This window comes from Poecilia latipinna, unplaced genomic scaffold, assembly GCF_001443285.1.
Source record: "Poecilia latipinna isolate Pla-1442-1.1 unplaced genomic scaffold, P_latipinna-1.0 Scaffold2271, whole genome shotgun sequence".
NCBI lineage: Eukaryota > Metazoa > Chordata > Actinopteri > Cyprinodontiformes > Poeciliidae > Poecilia > Poecilia latipinna.
Genome location: NW_015114887.1, coordinates 113,291 through 130,242, shown reverse-complemented (window position 1 = coordinate 130,242; position 16,952 = coordinate 113,291). Strand labels below are relative to the sequence as shown.

At 37.2% G+C, this 16,952-nt stretch overlaps 1 protein-coding gene across 1 annotated transcript in view; it reads left to right on the top strand.

Annotated features, from left to right (window-relative positions):
- The window catches only part of LOC106937088 (transmembrane and TPR repeat-containing protein 1-like), a 45,603-nt gene extending 30,324 nt beyond the window's left edge, over nt 1-15,279 (top strand). Inside the window, exons 6-9 of the mRNA XM_015018419.1 lie at nt 7,132-7,253; nt 7,794-7,961; nt 9,516-9,629; nt 15,098-15,279. Coding sequence (XP_014873905.1) covers nt 7,132-7,253; nt 7,794-7,961; nt 9,516-9,629; nt 15,098-15,245 — 552 coding nt within the window. The 3' untranslated portion in view covers nt 15,246-15,279. The remainder of the gene's footprint in view (nt 1-7,131; nt 7,254-7,793; nt 7,962-9,515; nt 9,630-15,097) is intronic.
- Nucleotides 15,280-16,952: the final 1,673 nt, after the last annotated feature.

Below are 16,952 nucleotides of genomic sequence, written 5' to 3'. Positions count from 1 at the left end.
TATGGACCTGTTGCCCTGACATCTCTCATCATGAAGCTTCTGGAGAGACTCAGGTGAAAGACAGGAGGCCTCAGCAATCACCTGGAACAAGGACTACCTGACAAATAGAATATAGTTTTTGAGGCTGAAGGACTGTATAACCATTTATGAAAGATTACTATAAAAACAACAGATATGTACTGCAAACATACACAGCAGAACTGTATGATACATTATGGTATTTTATTGTATAAACATTTTACAGTTCATCACCGTTAGTTGTGAATTTTGCTATAGTAAATACGGCCGTACGGTATGAGGCATTATGGTTTAATATTTTGTCAACCATCACTTTAACAGTTCAGAACTGCAAACTGTTTAAGGAACTTGCTATAAAAACAACAGACATACTGCAAATATAATTAGTCTACATAAGTAAACAACAAAGCAAATTATGACATTTTATTGTAAAAATCAACTTTACGGTAAATTACCGGCAGCTGTAGTTGCCAAAATTTTCCTATAAAAATACTGCACGACACACAAGGGATTGTTGTTGGTCAGCATTTCAAAATGGAAAATTATGAAGGAAATAAGTCTGATCCCTTAAAGACTGATTAATGCACTTAAAAAATTATATTTAAACATTCCCTGGTGAAATATATGTATGTTCAATTTTAGCATACTTGAGCATACTAGAAGCCAGATGAATCATCAGTAAACATGAAGTGTGTTATTTTGGAACAACTAATTTTGTACTTACTGTATTTTAATAGTAATTAAATTGTAGAAAAGCATAATTTAAATTGTACTAAGTGTACTGTCACATGCTTTTTTTGTATGCTTTAAGTATATAACTTTTTATGTAATATAAAAGAGCCTGATTAGTATATCTTAAGTCTATTATTTTTGTGTATATTTAGAATGTCTTCTAAGCATTACATATTTTATATATTAGTAGTGTGATCACTGTATGTTCCAATTACTCTTTTGGTTTACTATAATCGCTAATCAAGTACACTTTGCAGTTACTTACCAATGTCTTTTATTATTTTTCTTTGTCACTTTGTACATTACATGCTTCATACACACTACAGTACTGCAAACATATCAGGCTACCACAACAAAGAAGGATCAATTACAACACACTTTCAGTGTATATTCAATATATTCACATTTTTCAAGAGTACATTGCCACTATACTATCACAGAATTGTACAAATTGTCAATATGTTAAAGGTTTGCAGATAACCTGTAAATTATGAAAATTAGCACAATAAAACAATAGGCAACAGTCCAGATCAACAACAGAACATTCCCATTCACTGCACCACCACACTTTACAGAAATCCACAAAAAAAGAACAATAGAGCAATTAAACAGAGAAAGCACTTGTATTTTAAAGAGTACAGAAAAATGGCAAAGAAAAAAGTAAGACTTACATTTTAAGACATTGTGGACTCGCCATGTATGTGACATAGCGAGTCACATCTGGTCCCAATCAGATGATGATTGGGACCCGATGCCTGGGGTGGAAAAACATTCCTGGGTGTCTTCTTTGCCTGCATATGTTAGAAGTAGAAAAAATAGTCAGCAATATCATAAAATCAGTTTATGTTACATTAATTATGAAGTTGTTTTAAGTGTGGACTTAAGAGAGACAAACTATCTTAAAAGATAGTTTAAGATAGTTTGTCTCTCTAGTTTAAGATGTTTATGCTGAAGATTCACTTCAGCATAAACATTGAAAGTGTTGAGACTCGAATGGAAACACATGTATTTGAGAGATGTGCTTATTTTAAGCAAATTATTTCATCTTAATTTGCTGAAACTGCAAAAATATTTTGAAGATAAAAATAATGAACAAGTTATAACAGCAGCCTAACAATGTCAAAGACTCTTTCACATATGAGCTTAATTAAAACCAGGTTAAGTTTATTAAGAAAACTATATTAAGTCACAACAAACAGAGCCTCCATGCAATTATAACATGAAGTTGAATGATTGTTATAATAATAATAATCATAAAAATCACAATAAAATTGATAAAATAATATCTGGAACCAAGGTAAGTTTGTTTACACAACCGTGTAACCATACAGACATGACTCAGGAGACTGGAACTTCAACCAGGCCGTGTTGTCATTTCTGACTGAAAATTCAAAACTTCTTAAGCAGACGTTTGCTGTCGACTGACATGATCTCTGCAACAGGACTAAAAACACAAACAAAAAAGATGAAATGAAGACATGTTTTTCCAAGGAATTTTCTATCTTCTTCCTTCCATCTTCCCTTACTATGTTTTGCCTTCTAACTCGTCTGTCACAGCTTGACTCCTCTCCCTTTTCTTCTCTCTGGTTGTTGACCCTGTCCATGTCCTTGTCCTTCCATTGTAGGATATTTAACATTGTGTTGAGCTTTGGCTAAATACACCATATGCTTGCCAACAGATGGTTCATGAGATGCACTTCCAGTCTATTTCAGAAAACTGGTTGAACGTTGGTTGAGTTAATGCTTCACACATTATTCGTTAGAAAAGTTCAAGATTCACTTGGGAGCAATTTATCAATTCAGGACAGATTTAGAAGAAATATCTAATAGAAATATATAAAAAATATTATTGACATATCGTTTAAGCCCTTTGCATGTTAACACTTATACAATGAACTTTAAATTTTGTGGAGGTTGAGACAATTCAAAAAAGAGCTGTTTAATGTATTTTGATCAACATGATTAAAGCAACTGAAAATGTAGGAAAAAGCAGAGAGGCGTGCATAATCACTTGCATGTTGTGCAAAAGCATTTGGAACTTGTTCAACAGAATGAGAAACAGTTTTTTTTTATGTACACGTGTGACACAATGATTTGAAGTTTGCAGAAGTAGGATAATTTAAATTGTTCTGAGAAATGCACCCAACCTACTGAGAAACACTGTAAAATATTTAATATTGTTATTATGCATTAGTCAACCACAACCAAACCTCCTCACAGACTCCCGCAGACTGACTACTGACCAGCTCTCCACCTAACAGGACGGAAAGCCTCTAGCTCCTGGGTATTACTCCATATGAGAATGTAGAGGACATTCTGTTTAAGTTGGAAGTGAAAAAGATACGTCTAGATTCTGACTACCTTCCTGTCCAGAAGCTATGACCCTTTTCAGTTAATGAAACAGTCAACTGAGTAGCCTGAAGCCGCTTGGTTTCAGAAACCACTCATGTTAACGGTAGCTCTCTCTCCATCTCGTGCACTTGTTATAGTCTAGATAAATTTTAGAGACTCGGCACGAGTCCCAAGGTCATTATTTTACAAACACCAAAGAAACTTCTAAAGCCTCCTGGTTACTAGGCTCATGACCATTGATTTGACCTTAATCAGAAGAATTACCTCTCAATTGACTCAATTAATTTAACTGTCCTCCACAGCATCAATCAGACTTTAATATTTTATTAGCAAGCTTTAGTAAGGGAAAATTGACAAACAGCTTCTTCAATCAACAAATCAAGAGATTAATATATAAGAAATTTAGAACTCACACCTCCCTCCAGTACCTATACTGTGTCACCGAACTAAATAAGTGAGGCTTTGGGATGCAGTTCCACTTGTCCCCAGGTGTTGAAATGATCTTGGCAGCAGAAAACTTTAATATCCATGGTTAGAGTCCTGCCTTGGCAAGGCAGAATCCTCTTCAGAATAGAACCAAAGTTGAACTGATGTGTGTCCTCCATGGACTCAGTTCCTTATCACTCGGTGATCTTTGTCTGCTCCCCATGTCCACTGCAGCCTAGTTGAGATCTTTTGGGTTGAGCGTAGGGCAGTTGTCAAATCAGAATCCCAGGCTGTGGGTAAACGGATCCTGTTCCCTTCTCGAGGAGTGCGATGTCTTCACCTCCCTGGGGTATCAAGGCACAGCCCTCTGTCGATCCTGCATCTTCGTGTGGTCTTGACTCGAACACTGTGGAACAAAGAACCCCTGGTTTCTCTCTCTCATTATTTTTATACCTTCCATGTTTGGGTGTGTATGCATCGGCTGCTTACACAACCTTCTCCGAGCAACTACCATCCTTCCCTTGACATCAGGCACATATTGACTTTTAATTCCTTAGAACAGCATCGTTTACTTTTGAACTTCCTTTTCCTTGAAATATCCTTGCTGATGTTCTTATTAGCACTCGCGCTTCCCGTTCATCTGCAGCCATCGCCCATAATTTCACAACATTTCCTGTTTCTTCTGTGACTACAGTTTTTCCTCCCATTCAGCCTCTAGTTGTATAAGAGACTTTTACACTTAACTTGTAGTCGTTACTTTTATCCATTTATGATTTTTTCCATTGTTAAGTCAGGATTCCTTATTACTTTCAAACCAAAATCACATAACTCATAATCAACATTAAGTCATAGTGTATTTAAAACAAATATTACATCATTGAATCAGAATGCAAGATTACTTATTGCCTCTAGGTTTCTGTGACCTATTTTCTGTGTGTCCTGGAAAGATCTCAATCAGTCCTAATCTGGTTTCATGACGATATTTAAGTTTTCCTTATCTTACAACCCCTCAACTGTCATAAAGACACCATTGTCTGTCATGATTTGTATGGTTTGTGGTGGTGAGATGAGAATGCAGGAACCCAGGTTGTGAAGAAAATGAGAGCTCAAAACAGTCCAACACAGGCGGCACGGCAGAGAGTTTAGCGCACAGCTAATTACCGTTAGCAACTGACAAAATACTGAACATAGAGCAAGCTAACCAGGACTTAAACAGTTCAACTGGAGAGCCGACACACGTAATAACATTAGACGTTAGACATGCGACAAAACTGACATTAGACGAGGACCCGACAAGAGACAAAAACAACAGGTGGGTTTAAATACACAGGGAGGGTAATCAGGAAAAACTTGACACAGCTGGGATCAATCAACAGGGAGGACAGGACATCACAGAGACTCACGGGGAAACAAGGACCCAGAAAAAACCAAGAAATAAATACACAAAAACACAGATCGTCACACTGTCCTCATGGACCCAGTGACTTAAATGTAAGTATTTTTGGGGTGACTGTTAAGAGGTTAAAGGAAAATGTTAAATATTGGAACTACTGTCAAGCTTTCAACCGACCTCCGAGTATTAAAGCATTGATACAAAAGCGTCACAGTTTTAACTAGAGCTGCTGGTTGGTCTGCAAAGGAGGAACAGTTTGTCCTGCTCTCTATAATCTTTGGGATGTTGTAATGTGCAACCGTATTACAATTTTTCACTGTAAATTTTACTGAGTTTTTTTTACAGTGTAACTAAGGAACTTCCTTAACGCTTCCTAAGTAATTTTAGTTTTGTAAATTTGTCACTTCCTGTCTTTTACAATGCTCCAATATAAAATTTTCATTGAGTTCACAAATTCAACTATCAATATGTCAGAGTTGACACCTATTAAACACAGCAAATAACACAGGAAAGACAAGAGAAAGTTAGATTCTTAATACTTGCGAGGAGAACAGACAGAGATGTGCTTTCAGTTACAAATCTCCTACTGATCTGAAGCACATTTGCCTGCCCCTCTCTTTTTATTGTCTTTAGGATCCCTAATCACAGAGAGCGCTGTAACTCTAAAGGGAGGGGGAAACACTTCACACAGTCACAGCGCCAAGATTATCACTAACTAACAACACCGTCTATCTCGCACTAGCTTATCTAGTTCCTGACCCAGGATCAGACAGGACAAGTTGTGAATCTTCTCGGCGATGGTTTTATAGCTATCTAAGAGGTCAAAGCAGGCCGTCCTGTGAAGAGCTGTTGTCACTGCTCTTCTTCAGAGAGGCCCTCTAAGAAAGCAAACCAGAGTGATTAACAATACAGACATATTTCTTAAAAGATATGACTAAACCAAATAAGAGTACATAAACTAAGAACATATAAAACAGTATAACAAATAGTTGATAATAATACAATTTACCTAACACAATATAATTAACAATTGGTTTCTGTTTTATTTTGTTTTTCTCAGTATTGTGTCCCAGAACTCTGTGTGTTCTGGGACACACAGAGTAATTCTTAAGTGTGCAAACTTCAGAATTAACAGACCGTCATTAACCAGAAATGACTTTCTAGAGGATGAAGAGATCTAAAAAAAATAAATAAAAAGCTTTGTTGCCAGCTGATTTGGTAAAGACCAACATGTATAAGCTTGTTATCTTTCTGGAAGCAGCCTTGTTCTTGCAGGTTTCCTAGTCATTATTGAGTCTACAGATAATCCAGCAGTCATAGGTCTAAGTTGTGTCTTTGCAGACTGGACATATAAAGAGAAAATGTTTCCAAAATGTGCAGATAGACAAAATGAATAAAACAGGAGAGCTAACACTAACTGCTAACATCATGTGAAGGAATGCTCCTGCTAGCTTAATGGTTCTGACCCCATAATGGAAGCAAAATAATTTCTTAAATGATTTTGGGATTTTTCTTAAGGACATAATGACCATGACTATAATCATTTAATTTTATAATAGATTTTAGATATACTGTTTAAAAACCATATATGGAAGTAGGACAAGTGCTATAAATTAGCTGAAGAACCACAATACAAGCATGGGGCTGCTGTTTTATTCAGTTTGTCTATGTTAATGTGTGTCTATCCCTATCAAATCATAAATAAATGACCTTGACCGAATGGGGTTTTGAAACTTACAGTTTCTTTGTTGTTCTCATGCACCTTCCACTCACAAGTAGGATTGCCACCCGTCCCGTAAAATACGGAACCACAATTTGTTCCGTATTCTACAAATGTGTATATGTAATAATAAAAAAAATGGTCCCCAAGTACTTTATATAGTAGGCTGCCCCAGTCATTGTTTTACTCACAGTGTTGGTGTTGTGATATTTTGCCCAACTGCTTTCTGGGTAAAACAGACCAACCGACACGCTACCACCGTAGTCGCCTTCCACCCACCCACCCCCCGCTTTAAATGTATAGGGACTGGTCCCTTGGTAACCCTAGTCTTAGCACCCCCCCACCCCTGCCGCCCCCCACGCTAATGAGACTAGGATGGCGCGCATCCCTTATTTTGATTTCTGAAAGGTGGCAACTCTACTCACAAGTGAGTGCTGTTCTACTTATGTTGATTGTTTTTGCTCCGATTGTCCTCTTTTTTCACCTACAGAGGCAGGAGAACAAGGAGGTGTTGGTAGGAATTTTTTTTCTTGTATTTCCCTTCATTCCTGCCAGTAATCTTTTCTTCAGAGTGGGATTTGTTGTGGCTGAGAGAGTTCTCTACATGCCCAGGTGAGTGTGTTATATCTGGGTGAGAGACGGTGCAGAACTTTTATAACTGTCCTTTATTGTCTGTCAGAAACAAATATAAATAAACAGATCTGTTTATAAAAGAATATAAATGAAGATGCAAAATCAACACATTAGAGTCAAATATTCAGATCATTAGCAGGACTTTGGAGAACTTTACTGCTTTGAGGAGATAATTCAGACATTTAATTCAGGTGCTTTGAACCAGGGACACATGTAATATTTTGAAACAGATGATTTGCCGAAAAGCACAAAAATTATTACCAACTAAACACAGTATTATCAGCTCATCCCAGAAAGCTACCATTGCTCAATTCAGGGATAACTGGAAGAGTTTGATCGACATGCAAAGCCCCTCTAAAATGTTGCTGGGTCTTCAGTGTAGTCAGCAGTTTTCAAAACTTATTTTGAAGAGTTTCTTTTGTAAGCCAACTAATATCTTTGATCATAGCAACCTATGTTACACAATGTTATCCTGAAACTTACCTGACTTTTTGTTTCCTCTGTCTTTTCCTTCTGCAGTATGGGGTATTGTATCCTTGTGGCTGCTGGTCTAGGCCGGCTCTTTTCAGTTGCAGGCCGCTGGGGCACCACACTCCTCAGTGTCTTCATGTTGCTGCTGATCCTGCTCTTCTCCTGGAAAACCGTCCAACAGAACACCGTCTGGCTCTCCAGGGAAGCGCTCTTTCGGTGAGTGTGTCTCTCCGTTTCTGATTTATAATAGGTACAGTTTCTACACACAAAAATGACTCTATTGCCGTATTGTTGCCCTTTTCATCGAACATTCATATATTACATAATATTTAAATACCGTGTGTATTCTATATTCAGTCTTTTTTATGAACAAGCTCCCATTCAGTCATGAAAACATGAAAATGATTATAGGAATAAATTGATTATTTACCAACTAATCCTTTTCTCAGGCCTTGTGGTTGTGTCCTCATATTCCTGTTTACATGACTATATTCTGCAGACTACAACGTAAACTACAAAGAAATATAAGAAAAAATAAAGTTACATGAAGCATATAAAGCTGCACAGTAAGAGTGAATGTATGTCGCCCAACAGTAATAATGGGTTTTCCCCATCCAGCTTATGCTCGTGTCTACTTCCATCTAACTTTAAACATGCGCTGAAAATGTCCATCACTGAGAACTGGGCTAGACTTTAGAAATCTACTATACATTAGTTCATAGCCACTGAACTACCTATGAAGTAATTTTCTAAGTAATTATTTAGAGAAGTAATTTACAAAGTAAAATATTTATTCTTTAGAGCAGTATTTCTCAAACTTTTTTAGGTCAAGGACCACTTGCCTCATTTAACAAACACTCATCGGTCACTTGACTTAAAATTGCCCCTACAATAACACAACATCTTGACATCTATAGCCTGAAATGAAAATATTTGTCTTTGTTTCTTCTAATGTGAAGGGTGCTGCTTGTTTTTTAAGTGTGAATGGCCACAATGCTCTTGGCGTTTTGAGTTATTTACAGGTTTGGAAAGTATGGATTCTAAGCCCTCCAGTGATAGAAAACACATGGAAATTAAAAAAGTTATTTATTACAAGTGTTGTGTTGCACCAGCGAAAATAAACATTTTCTTTCAGCCAGTAGATAGCCCAACATAACTAATTTTACGTTAGGTGTTAAGATGCAGTTATTCAGTGTGGGGTCAGCTCTGTCCACTGCCTTGTCACTGCCTTGTCACTGTAATATTTTATTCAGCACAGCCGCAAACCTATAATTGCATGCTTGTGGCATACTATGTATCGTAACTTAACAGTGTTCAAAAACAGGTTCTGGAACTAACCTTGAGAAACCTTCCACCGGTGTCTGCAGGCTTTTTTTTTTGTGACCTGGCCTTTAGCCATTTTTCCATTATTATTTTTAAACACAATCGTATGGTAAGCTAACTGTAGCATTGCACTTTGAGCTCACGTCACAACAAATAAACGGTTGTTTACATGCAGTACCCCTGTCTGCGGGTCTGACATGGAGGGTTCGATGGCCTCGGTCCAGCTGTCCGGTTTGCTGTCCAGGCAAATTAAGTTCTGCAGCAAAGCAGCCATAAAATCCGTCGGGGATACCGATCACACGTACATTGTTCAGCATTATCGTTGTTTAAATCAGCACTATTTCTTAAAAAAATCATACTCAACAAAAGGACACAGAATGTTAATCTTTCTTTGAAGGATTCTTTTTTTCTTTTTTCTTTTTCTTTTTCTTCCTTCTATCATTTCAGCTCTGGTTTCAAGACTGTGCCTCACAATGCCAAAGTCCACTACAACTATGCCAACTTTCTGAAAGACAGCGCTCGACATGAAGAAGCTATTTACCACTACAACAATGCCCTCAGGTGGGACTCCATGTGAACTGAATTATTCCGTTAAGCTAGAATGTAGGCTATTTTGTATAAATTGAACTGAATTCTTTGTTAATTTAGATGTTACTGTATGTAGCAACAAACCTCAACAATGTCTTTTTCAATAAGAGTCAGCAATACTTTCAGCGAAGGCAAAGTTTTAACTTCTATATAGCTTCATACCATAATTGTAGTTATTTATTTCATTACAATTGTAAAACCAAAGGTAAACAGATTCTAAGAGTAATGACTCCACATTTTTGCCAAAGTTTGTGTTGAGTAGGGTCCACTGTAGTGAACTATTTTTTATTTACCTTTTGAGTTGGCTCTGAAAATAACATATAGTGGCACAAACTCTTAGCACATCACATGTATCCTTGAACACTATTATTAGTTTGGAACTTTTCACAGCTTATTTAAATGAGAAGAACATTGGTTAATTTGTCCTTATCAGTTTGGATGCTCACTGTTTCTGTTTCTTTTTTTCCTTTTCAATTCAGCAAAAAATATGCATCTCTGCTGAGCAACAAATGCTTTTTTCGCAGCATTCGTTAGTTTAAATGATATTCTGGGTTCTCATTTTCCCTCAGAAAACCTGCTTATGAGAACCTTGGTTTACTTTAGCTAGCAGTTTAATATTGCTAACTTGCTAAGCCTGGTGATGGGAAACAGATGTAACTGGAAGACCTTGTTGACAATTCTTGTAGCAGGCCTCCCCTCAAATCAAGGAATTTGGCTGTACTGATGATGGTCAGGTTTATTGAAGTAAACCATAAGTTTCACCGTAAGAGTTGTTGCACAAAACACAAAAGACAGTGTAAGGCACAAAACATGCTCTTACAACCGTAATGTTTAAAAAACTAAAAACATTCATTACTAACAACTGATTCAAAAACTGTACAGTATAAACCAAAAATCACAATTACAATTGCTCAACATTGAAAATATCCTATTTACAAAATAAACATACCTTTTGCCTCTATCAAGGAGGCCGCTAATAACAAGATACATTTTTAACACTGTTGGAACTTTTCTTCTGTTCTCTCTGTTGCCAAGCAGCAGCTGCACAACACAAACAGCGGAAGCTCTCCCATCAAAATAAAAGCATTAAATTAAAAAACCAGAAGTCAACTAACAAAATAAAGGCAATAAACGCCAAAAAAGGAACAAAACAAATAAGGAGCTTAACCTGGGGTTATTTACATAGTGTCTTAAAAACAACAAAAAATAAAATTTAAATAAATAAGGTTTTTTTTTTTTCATGTTTGTTAAATCCTATTTAACTTTTCAGCCAGTGGATCTTAAAACATCATGTTATGCTGGTTACATTTACAGACAATGCAAGGCATAAATGAACTAAGTAGCTGATTGCTAACATTTCAACACAGGCATAAAACTGAAATTTTAACATTTGTTCATTGAGAATGACAATGCTGTTAAATTTGATTTAATGATTTCAGTATAGATAAATTAAAAGATTTTAAATTGCTTAACATTTAAATTTAAAAAATTAAGGAGCTGTCAAAGTTCATTTGTAAAAGTGCAAAAACAATCTTTATAGTTAGAATGTTGTTACCATGAAGTGTTTCCCATAGAAAACTTGCTAAGCCTGGTGGTTGGAGCGCTGAGGTGGTTCACCAGTGGCCCACCGTGTTTTTGTATTAAAAAATGTTGACAGGAAATGTAAAAATATTACATTATTGACGATATTTAAACACAACTAAAAACAACAAAGAAAAAATACACTTAAAATAATGAATTTTGTTTTATGTATTCTAATAAAGCACATGGATCAGCCAGTGAATCTAAAAACATTATGTAATGCTGGTCACATTTAGAGCCGTCCTAATGCACAAATGAACTCAGCGACCGCTTAAGGCCCCCCCAGACCTGCAGGGGACCCCATAAATACAAACCTTTTAACACAGACCAGAGCTAGAATTTTAATATTTGTTACAGAGAATGACATTGCTGGTTAAATTTCATTTAATGCTTTTATCAGGGATAAAATTTTTTAAATGGTTTAATATTTCAGTGTAAGGTTTCTCACATTTTGTTTTGTTGCTACAATTTGATGCTATGAGGATGATTTTTGTGTTTGATCTTTGTTCAAAAATACATCTCAGTAAATTGTATTGATCAGTGTCTGCTTCTAAGCTCAGCCAATTAAACTACACCCTCTCCCCCAGATTTCACTAAATCTATTTTGAAACTGTGGTATTGGTGCTGATGTCCTTAACAGGAAGAGGGACCCCTAAATAAATTCTGCTCAAGGCCATTTACAACATTGAAACAACCTTGGAGCCACTGCACTGCACAGCTCTGCTGGATTGGAGAGACAGAGAGATTAAATTTATGAGGCATGAGTAGAGACCCAGATTTTCCATTTTGTGACAGCAGAGTTTGCAATAAGCGCCAACAAGGTTGTTTGTTTTCATAGCTGGGATTCAACACATGAGTTTTTCTTATCTCTGTTTTTCATATTGTCAGCAGTCCCTGTAAGTGCTCATTCAGTTTGACTGGATTGGAGCAGAGGTAGAAAGGGTGCAGCTTTGTCGTTTGTGCTGATGGTTCATAAACACTTCTTTGTTATCTGCAGAATGATTTTGGTTTGAACACACTGTGAAAGCTATAAAGACCAATTTAATGGAATTATCAAACTTTTTTGCTCTTAGATATAAACAGTCTGTTTACTTTAGAGTGTCTTATGTCATATTAAACAAATTCAAACAAATCTAAATAAACACCAGCTTCTAGATGTAAAAACGTTCTCTCCTACTGAAGTTTAATACAAATCAAATGGCAACAAGTTGAAGGCATTGCAACTGGATTTTGCTTCTCACGATATTACAATTAAACTTTTAACTTTAATTAATCTTGGACACATTCACAAACATCTTTAATGTAATAAACTAACATGCCTTCAATGTATGTCAGCCAAGCGCCTAAAATTACTCTGAAATTAGCAGATTTAACATCTCTTTCCAATTAGTTAAATTTACTTAATCTAAAGGTAATACTACCAAAATAAAAGCCAAAGTTTCAAAATAAAACACAAGGTACTTTTAGTTGAATAATCAAGCTTGAAACAACCATTTAAATGCATTTGGTCATTTATTAGTCCTTTATAGAGGAAATTTTATATGCTGTAGTTTGAAGATGCAAAAAGACAGTATGCTGCTCAATTATGAGGCGAGCTTGGCAGCTCCTTCATGGGCTAAGCCACCTGACCACCGGGAACACACAGATAAACTTTATCAAGCACACAGAGACATGAACTGCCAGAATACGTACTTGGCAAGCTTGTTGAGATGTAAATGCATGTGCCACTCATTAATTATTTGTTTACAAAGATATATCATTCGCTCCACACTGCATGCTCAACGCCCACCTCCAAAACGCGACTTTTTGTTGTAATATATTTGCACTCCATGCTTCCACAACAGAGCAAGTAAAGTATTCTTTCTCTGTTGCTCAGAGTGGTAAAGTATTCTCCAAAAAAACGAGTCCGCACGGGGGTGTAATTTAAATGCTGATACAGGAGCTGCTCTGCAAGAACACCCTAACACCACAGTTTGAATGGCAGATTGCAGGCACCAGCCTTGCTGAGGTGAACTTCAGAGGTGCAGTTGCGACAGGTTGCAAGGCAGCCAACTCGCAGAGCCCCCGAAAGGTGATTGGTGCACACCCGGCTTTGTGCCCTGTTCAGTGCATCAACTATTCAATTCATCAACTATAAACTCGCGATTCAGTCAGAATGGAGCAGTGCGCAGCAAAAATGCATGCAGTCTGAGGTTAATTTTGTATATATAAAAAAAAAACCTATTTAAAATAAAAATGAGGGGCGCTCCAATCTTACAATACACTGGGGGGAACCCTGCTGTAGATTTAATCTTAAACTATGAGTTTAATCTTTGTTTTTCAACTCAGTCTGTTCAAAAATACACCTCAGCAAATAACAATTATCAGTGATTGCTTTTACGCATGGCTAATTAAACTAAAATTCCACTAAATCTATATTGAAATGCTGTTATGCTGCGTTCAGACTGAACCTGTTGCACTTTGACACACATCTAGAGCAAGATGTCAAATGTCTCACTTCAAACACGTCAAAATCGCTCTAGATGCACATTGAGAGGAGCCGTTGTTTTTTGTTTGCTTCTTTCATTTAACGCACATTGGCACGAGTCTGTTGCCTTTTTTCCTTCTCCCAGTTACTTTGAACAATGTTTGATGAAATATTTCTTTATTTGCTGAAAACAAGAGGATGTGGTCATTTGGTGCCTCGCTGTATTTGAATTAACCAGATAATTCAAAAGAAACCAAATGAAAATTGAATGCAATTGAAGTTGTCAGTATTCTAATTTTAAAAAGTGACAGGTAAAATTAGATTATTACTGCATCATTTTTAAAAACAGACCAATCACAGAACCCTTTGGTACCCCATAAATATCTTTATTACATGAGGAATATTTGTCATTAGCGTTAACAAACTGCAATCCATCAGACAAATTGTGATGATCTGTGTTTTCTCTGTAGTTATTTTTGAGGTTTTCTGTGTTTAGTCCTGTCCCTGTCCTGTCTTCCCTGTTGTTTGCTTCCCAGGTGTGTCTCATTCCCTGATTACTCTCCCTGTGTATTTTAGTCCACCTGTTGTCTTTGTCTTTTGTCGGATCCTCATCAAACGTCGTGTGCTTTGTCGTCCGTCTGTTTCCCAGAGCTGTCACTGTTGGACTTTGTTTAGGAGTATTTATCATTAAATTATCATTTACTTCATGTCTTCCTGGACCTATCTGTGTCTATCTCCTCACCAACACCCTCAAACCATGACACAAATATGATCTAAAGTTACATAATGCTATGCCTTTGATCTCCTTGGAGCCCCAACATGCTTGGCAAAGTAAAAAAAAACAAACAACTAACATGAATGTGAGGCCACATGAAGTTAGATTGTAAGGTACAAAGCCAAAACAGAAGCTCTGTGTTTGATTGAATTCAAAAGCATTTATGTCATTTATTATCTACCTTGTCCATCTCCGCTGCTTTTGTAGCAGCAGGGGAGCAAATGGAGCTTTAGTTTCAAAAGTAACCTTTCAGTGTAATTTTTCAATCCTGCCTGACATTCTACATAACCTGAACAACCTTAGCAGTATACCCGTGGTTATTCAGGAATCCTACAGCCTATTGGTCTGAACACAACTTTGCAGTGTGTTGGATAAAGAACAATTTTTTATCCTTCTTATTTCCATAAATTACTGTTTGGGAAAACAAACCCTTGTTGCGTGACTATCTTTTGTTACACCTATGTCTTTTTGTTGATGAGCCATTGTTGTATACACTACAGAAAGTGGCACTACTAAGTGTTTTTCATATTTCTTGAGGAAAGTTTGTTCAGGATCTTCTGATAAAGGCAGTTTTCCTTGAAAAAGTCTAAGCTCAAACCTCCATTCCTTGCCTCACAGGTTATATCCCCGTCACGCCAGTGCCATGAACAATCTGGGAACTTTGACTCGCAGCCCAGATGAGGCAGAACATTACTACAGGAAAGCCCTGGAGATCAACCCTCATCATAACCGGGCTCTTTTTAACCTGGGAAATCTTCTCAAGTAAGATTTAATCACAACAGAGATCAAAATAAACAACATCTCAGGGGGAGGTCAGTGGTGGTGGGCCATGGGGGTGGGGTGGGTCAACCACAGATCTGGAAAAAACAAATTTTGGAAGTCTTGCATGCAGGGCCGGCCCAAGCCTCCATGGGGCCCTAAGTGAAATTTGGTTTTGGGGCCCTCTAGTTCTGCTAACAATGTGGACTGGCTGCAATCAGCAGTCTGATCATTAGATCATTCACATACCTGCTATAAACTTTCTGCATCTCTGGCAGAGCTGTTTACATTATATACATGTACAATATAGGATACATTTATTGTCCAACTGATTTATCGACCAGTTAATTACTGGGCATCGATTTCCTTAATTTTGGGTGATTGTGATTGGCCGATACTTACATGTGAAGCCCGTCTTATCCCCTAATCTTACCTTCGTCAGCAAAGGTTTATAAGTCAGTCTCTGTCCTCTTCTGCTCTACAGTGAGAGGTGTGACTGACAGAGCGGCCCACCAGGTCTGGTCTGAACGTTTACAGTTAATAATATTCACCCCACTTTGCAACTCAGTGACTTTCTTACTATATTTAGTGACATTTCAGACAAAAAAAAATTAATAATATCAGCCAAAATCAAAATGGGCAGGTCAGGCTTTTTAAACATCGGTAACCAGGGATCGGCCAGAAAACTGCAATTGGTGCAGCCCTACACACATATTCATGACATTCTTTAATTAAATTTTTCTTCAGCGTAACTCCACTGGCTAAAAATGTAATTGATACCAGGTGAGTCCTTTTTAAGCTCTTAAGATGATGTAAAAATAATGTTTGTTTTAGCCACAAAATGATTATGCTCAGCAGCAAACATATCCCCATCTACAGCATAGAGCAGCTCATCCATGTAGCAGCTATGTAGCCTGACGGGGGGTCCAAGAGCATTTTTCTTTTTCTTTTTAGTGTTAAAATAATTTCTACATACAAATATACATCAAATATATATATATATATATATATTATTGTAAAGGCAAATAACTTCACAGTGAAATTGTGTGTTTTTGCCAATATAATGACATAGAAATTATTACTAAAAAAATGAAGAAAAGAAATCACCTTCACTGAGGGGAGCCCTTACTGACCTTGGGGCCCTAAGCGACTGCTTAGTTTGCTTGTACCTTGGGCCGGTCCTGCTTGCATGCTGCATTGTTGTTGAGCTCATTAGTGCTGTTATTCCAACTGCAATACCATTTTGAATCTCAAGATCAGCTCATAGGTTCAGCAGGTTTTGTGATGTGATTTTGGAACATCATCAGCATATTTGGCTGCAAGCTGAACAAGACAAGATTCCCTGTGCCCCCTGACCCACACCACTCTACCTGCATGTGCTTATAACTGCACTGAGTTGAATTTACATTAATTACTAATTTGCTAATTTATAATTGTATTGCAGAGCTTTACATAGCCCATATGCAGTGACCTAAAGAGTACATGTGATTTATTGCATGTGATTATTTAAAAGTCTGATGTCAGAGTGGGTGAAAGACCTCCACAAGTGCTCAGTTTAAACTGTTGATGCCGCTGCCTACTGCTAAAAGAGCTGCTCTGACAAGTAAGGGCAGGGGCGAAAAGTAGGCGGGTATGGCAGGGTACTGCGTACCCCTAAAAGATTTAGTGGGGGTACGCAGTACCTGCAAGAGAGAGGAGCGGCTGTCTGCTGTAA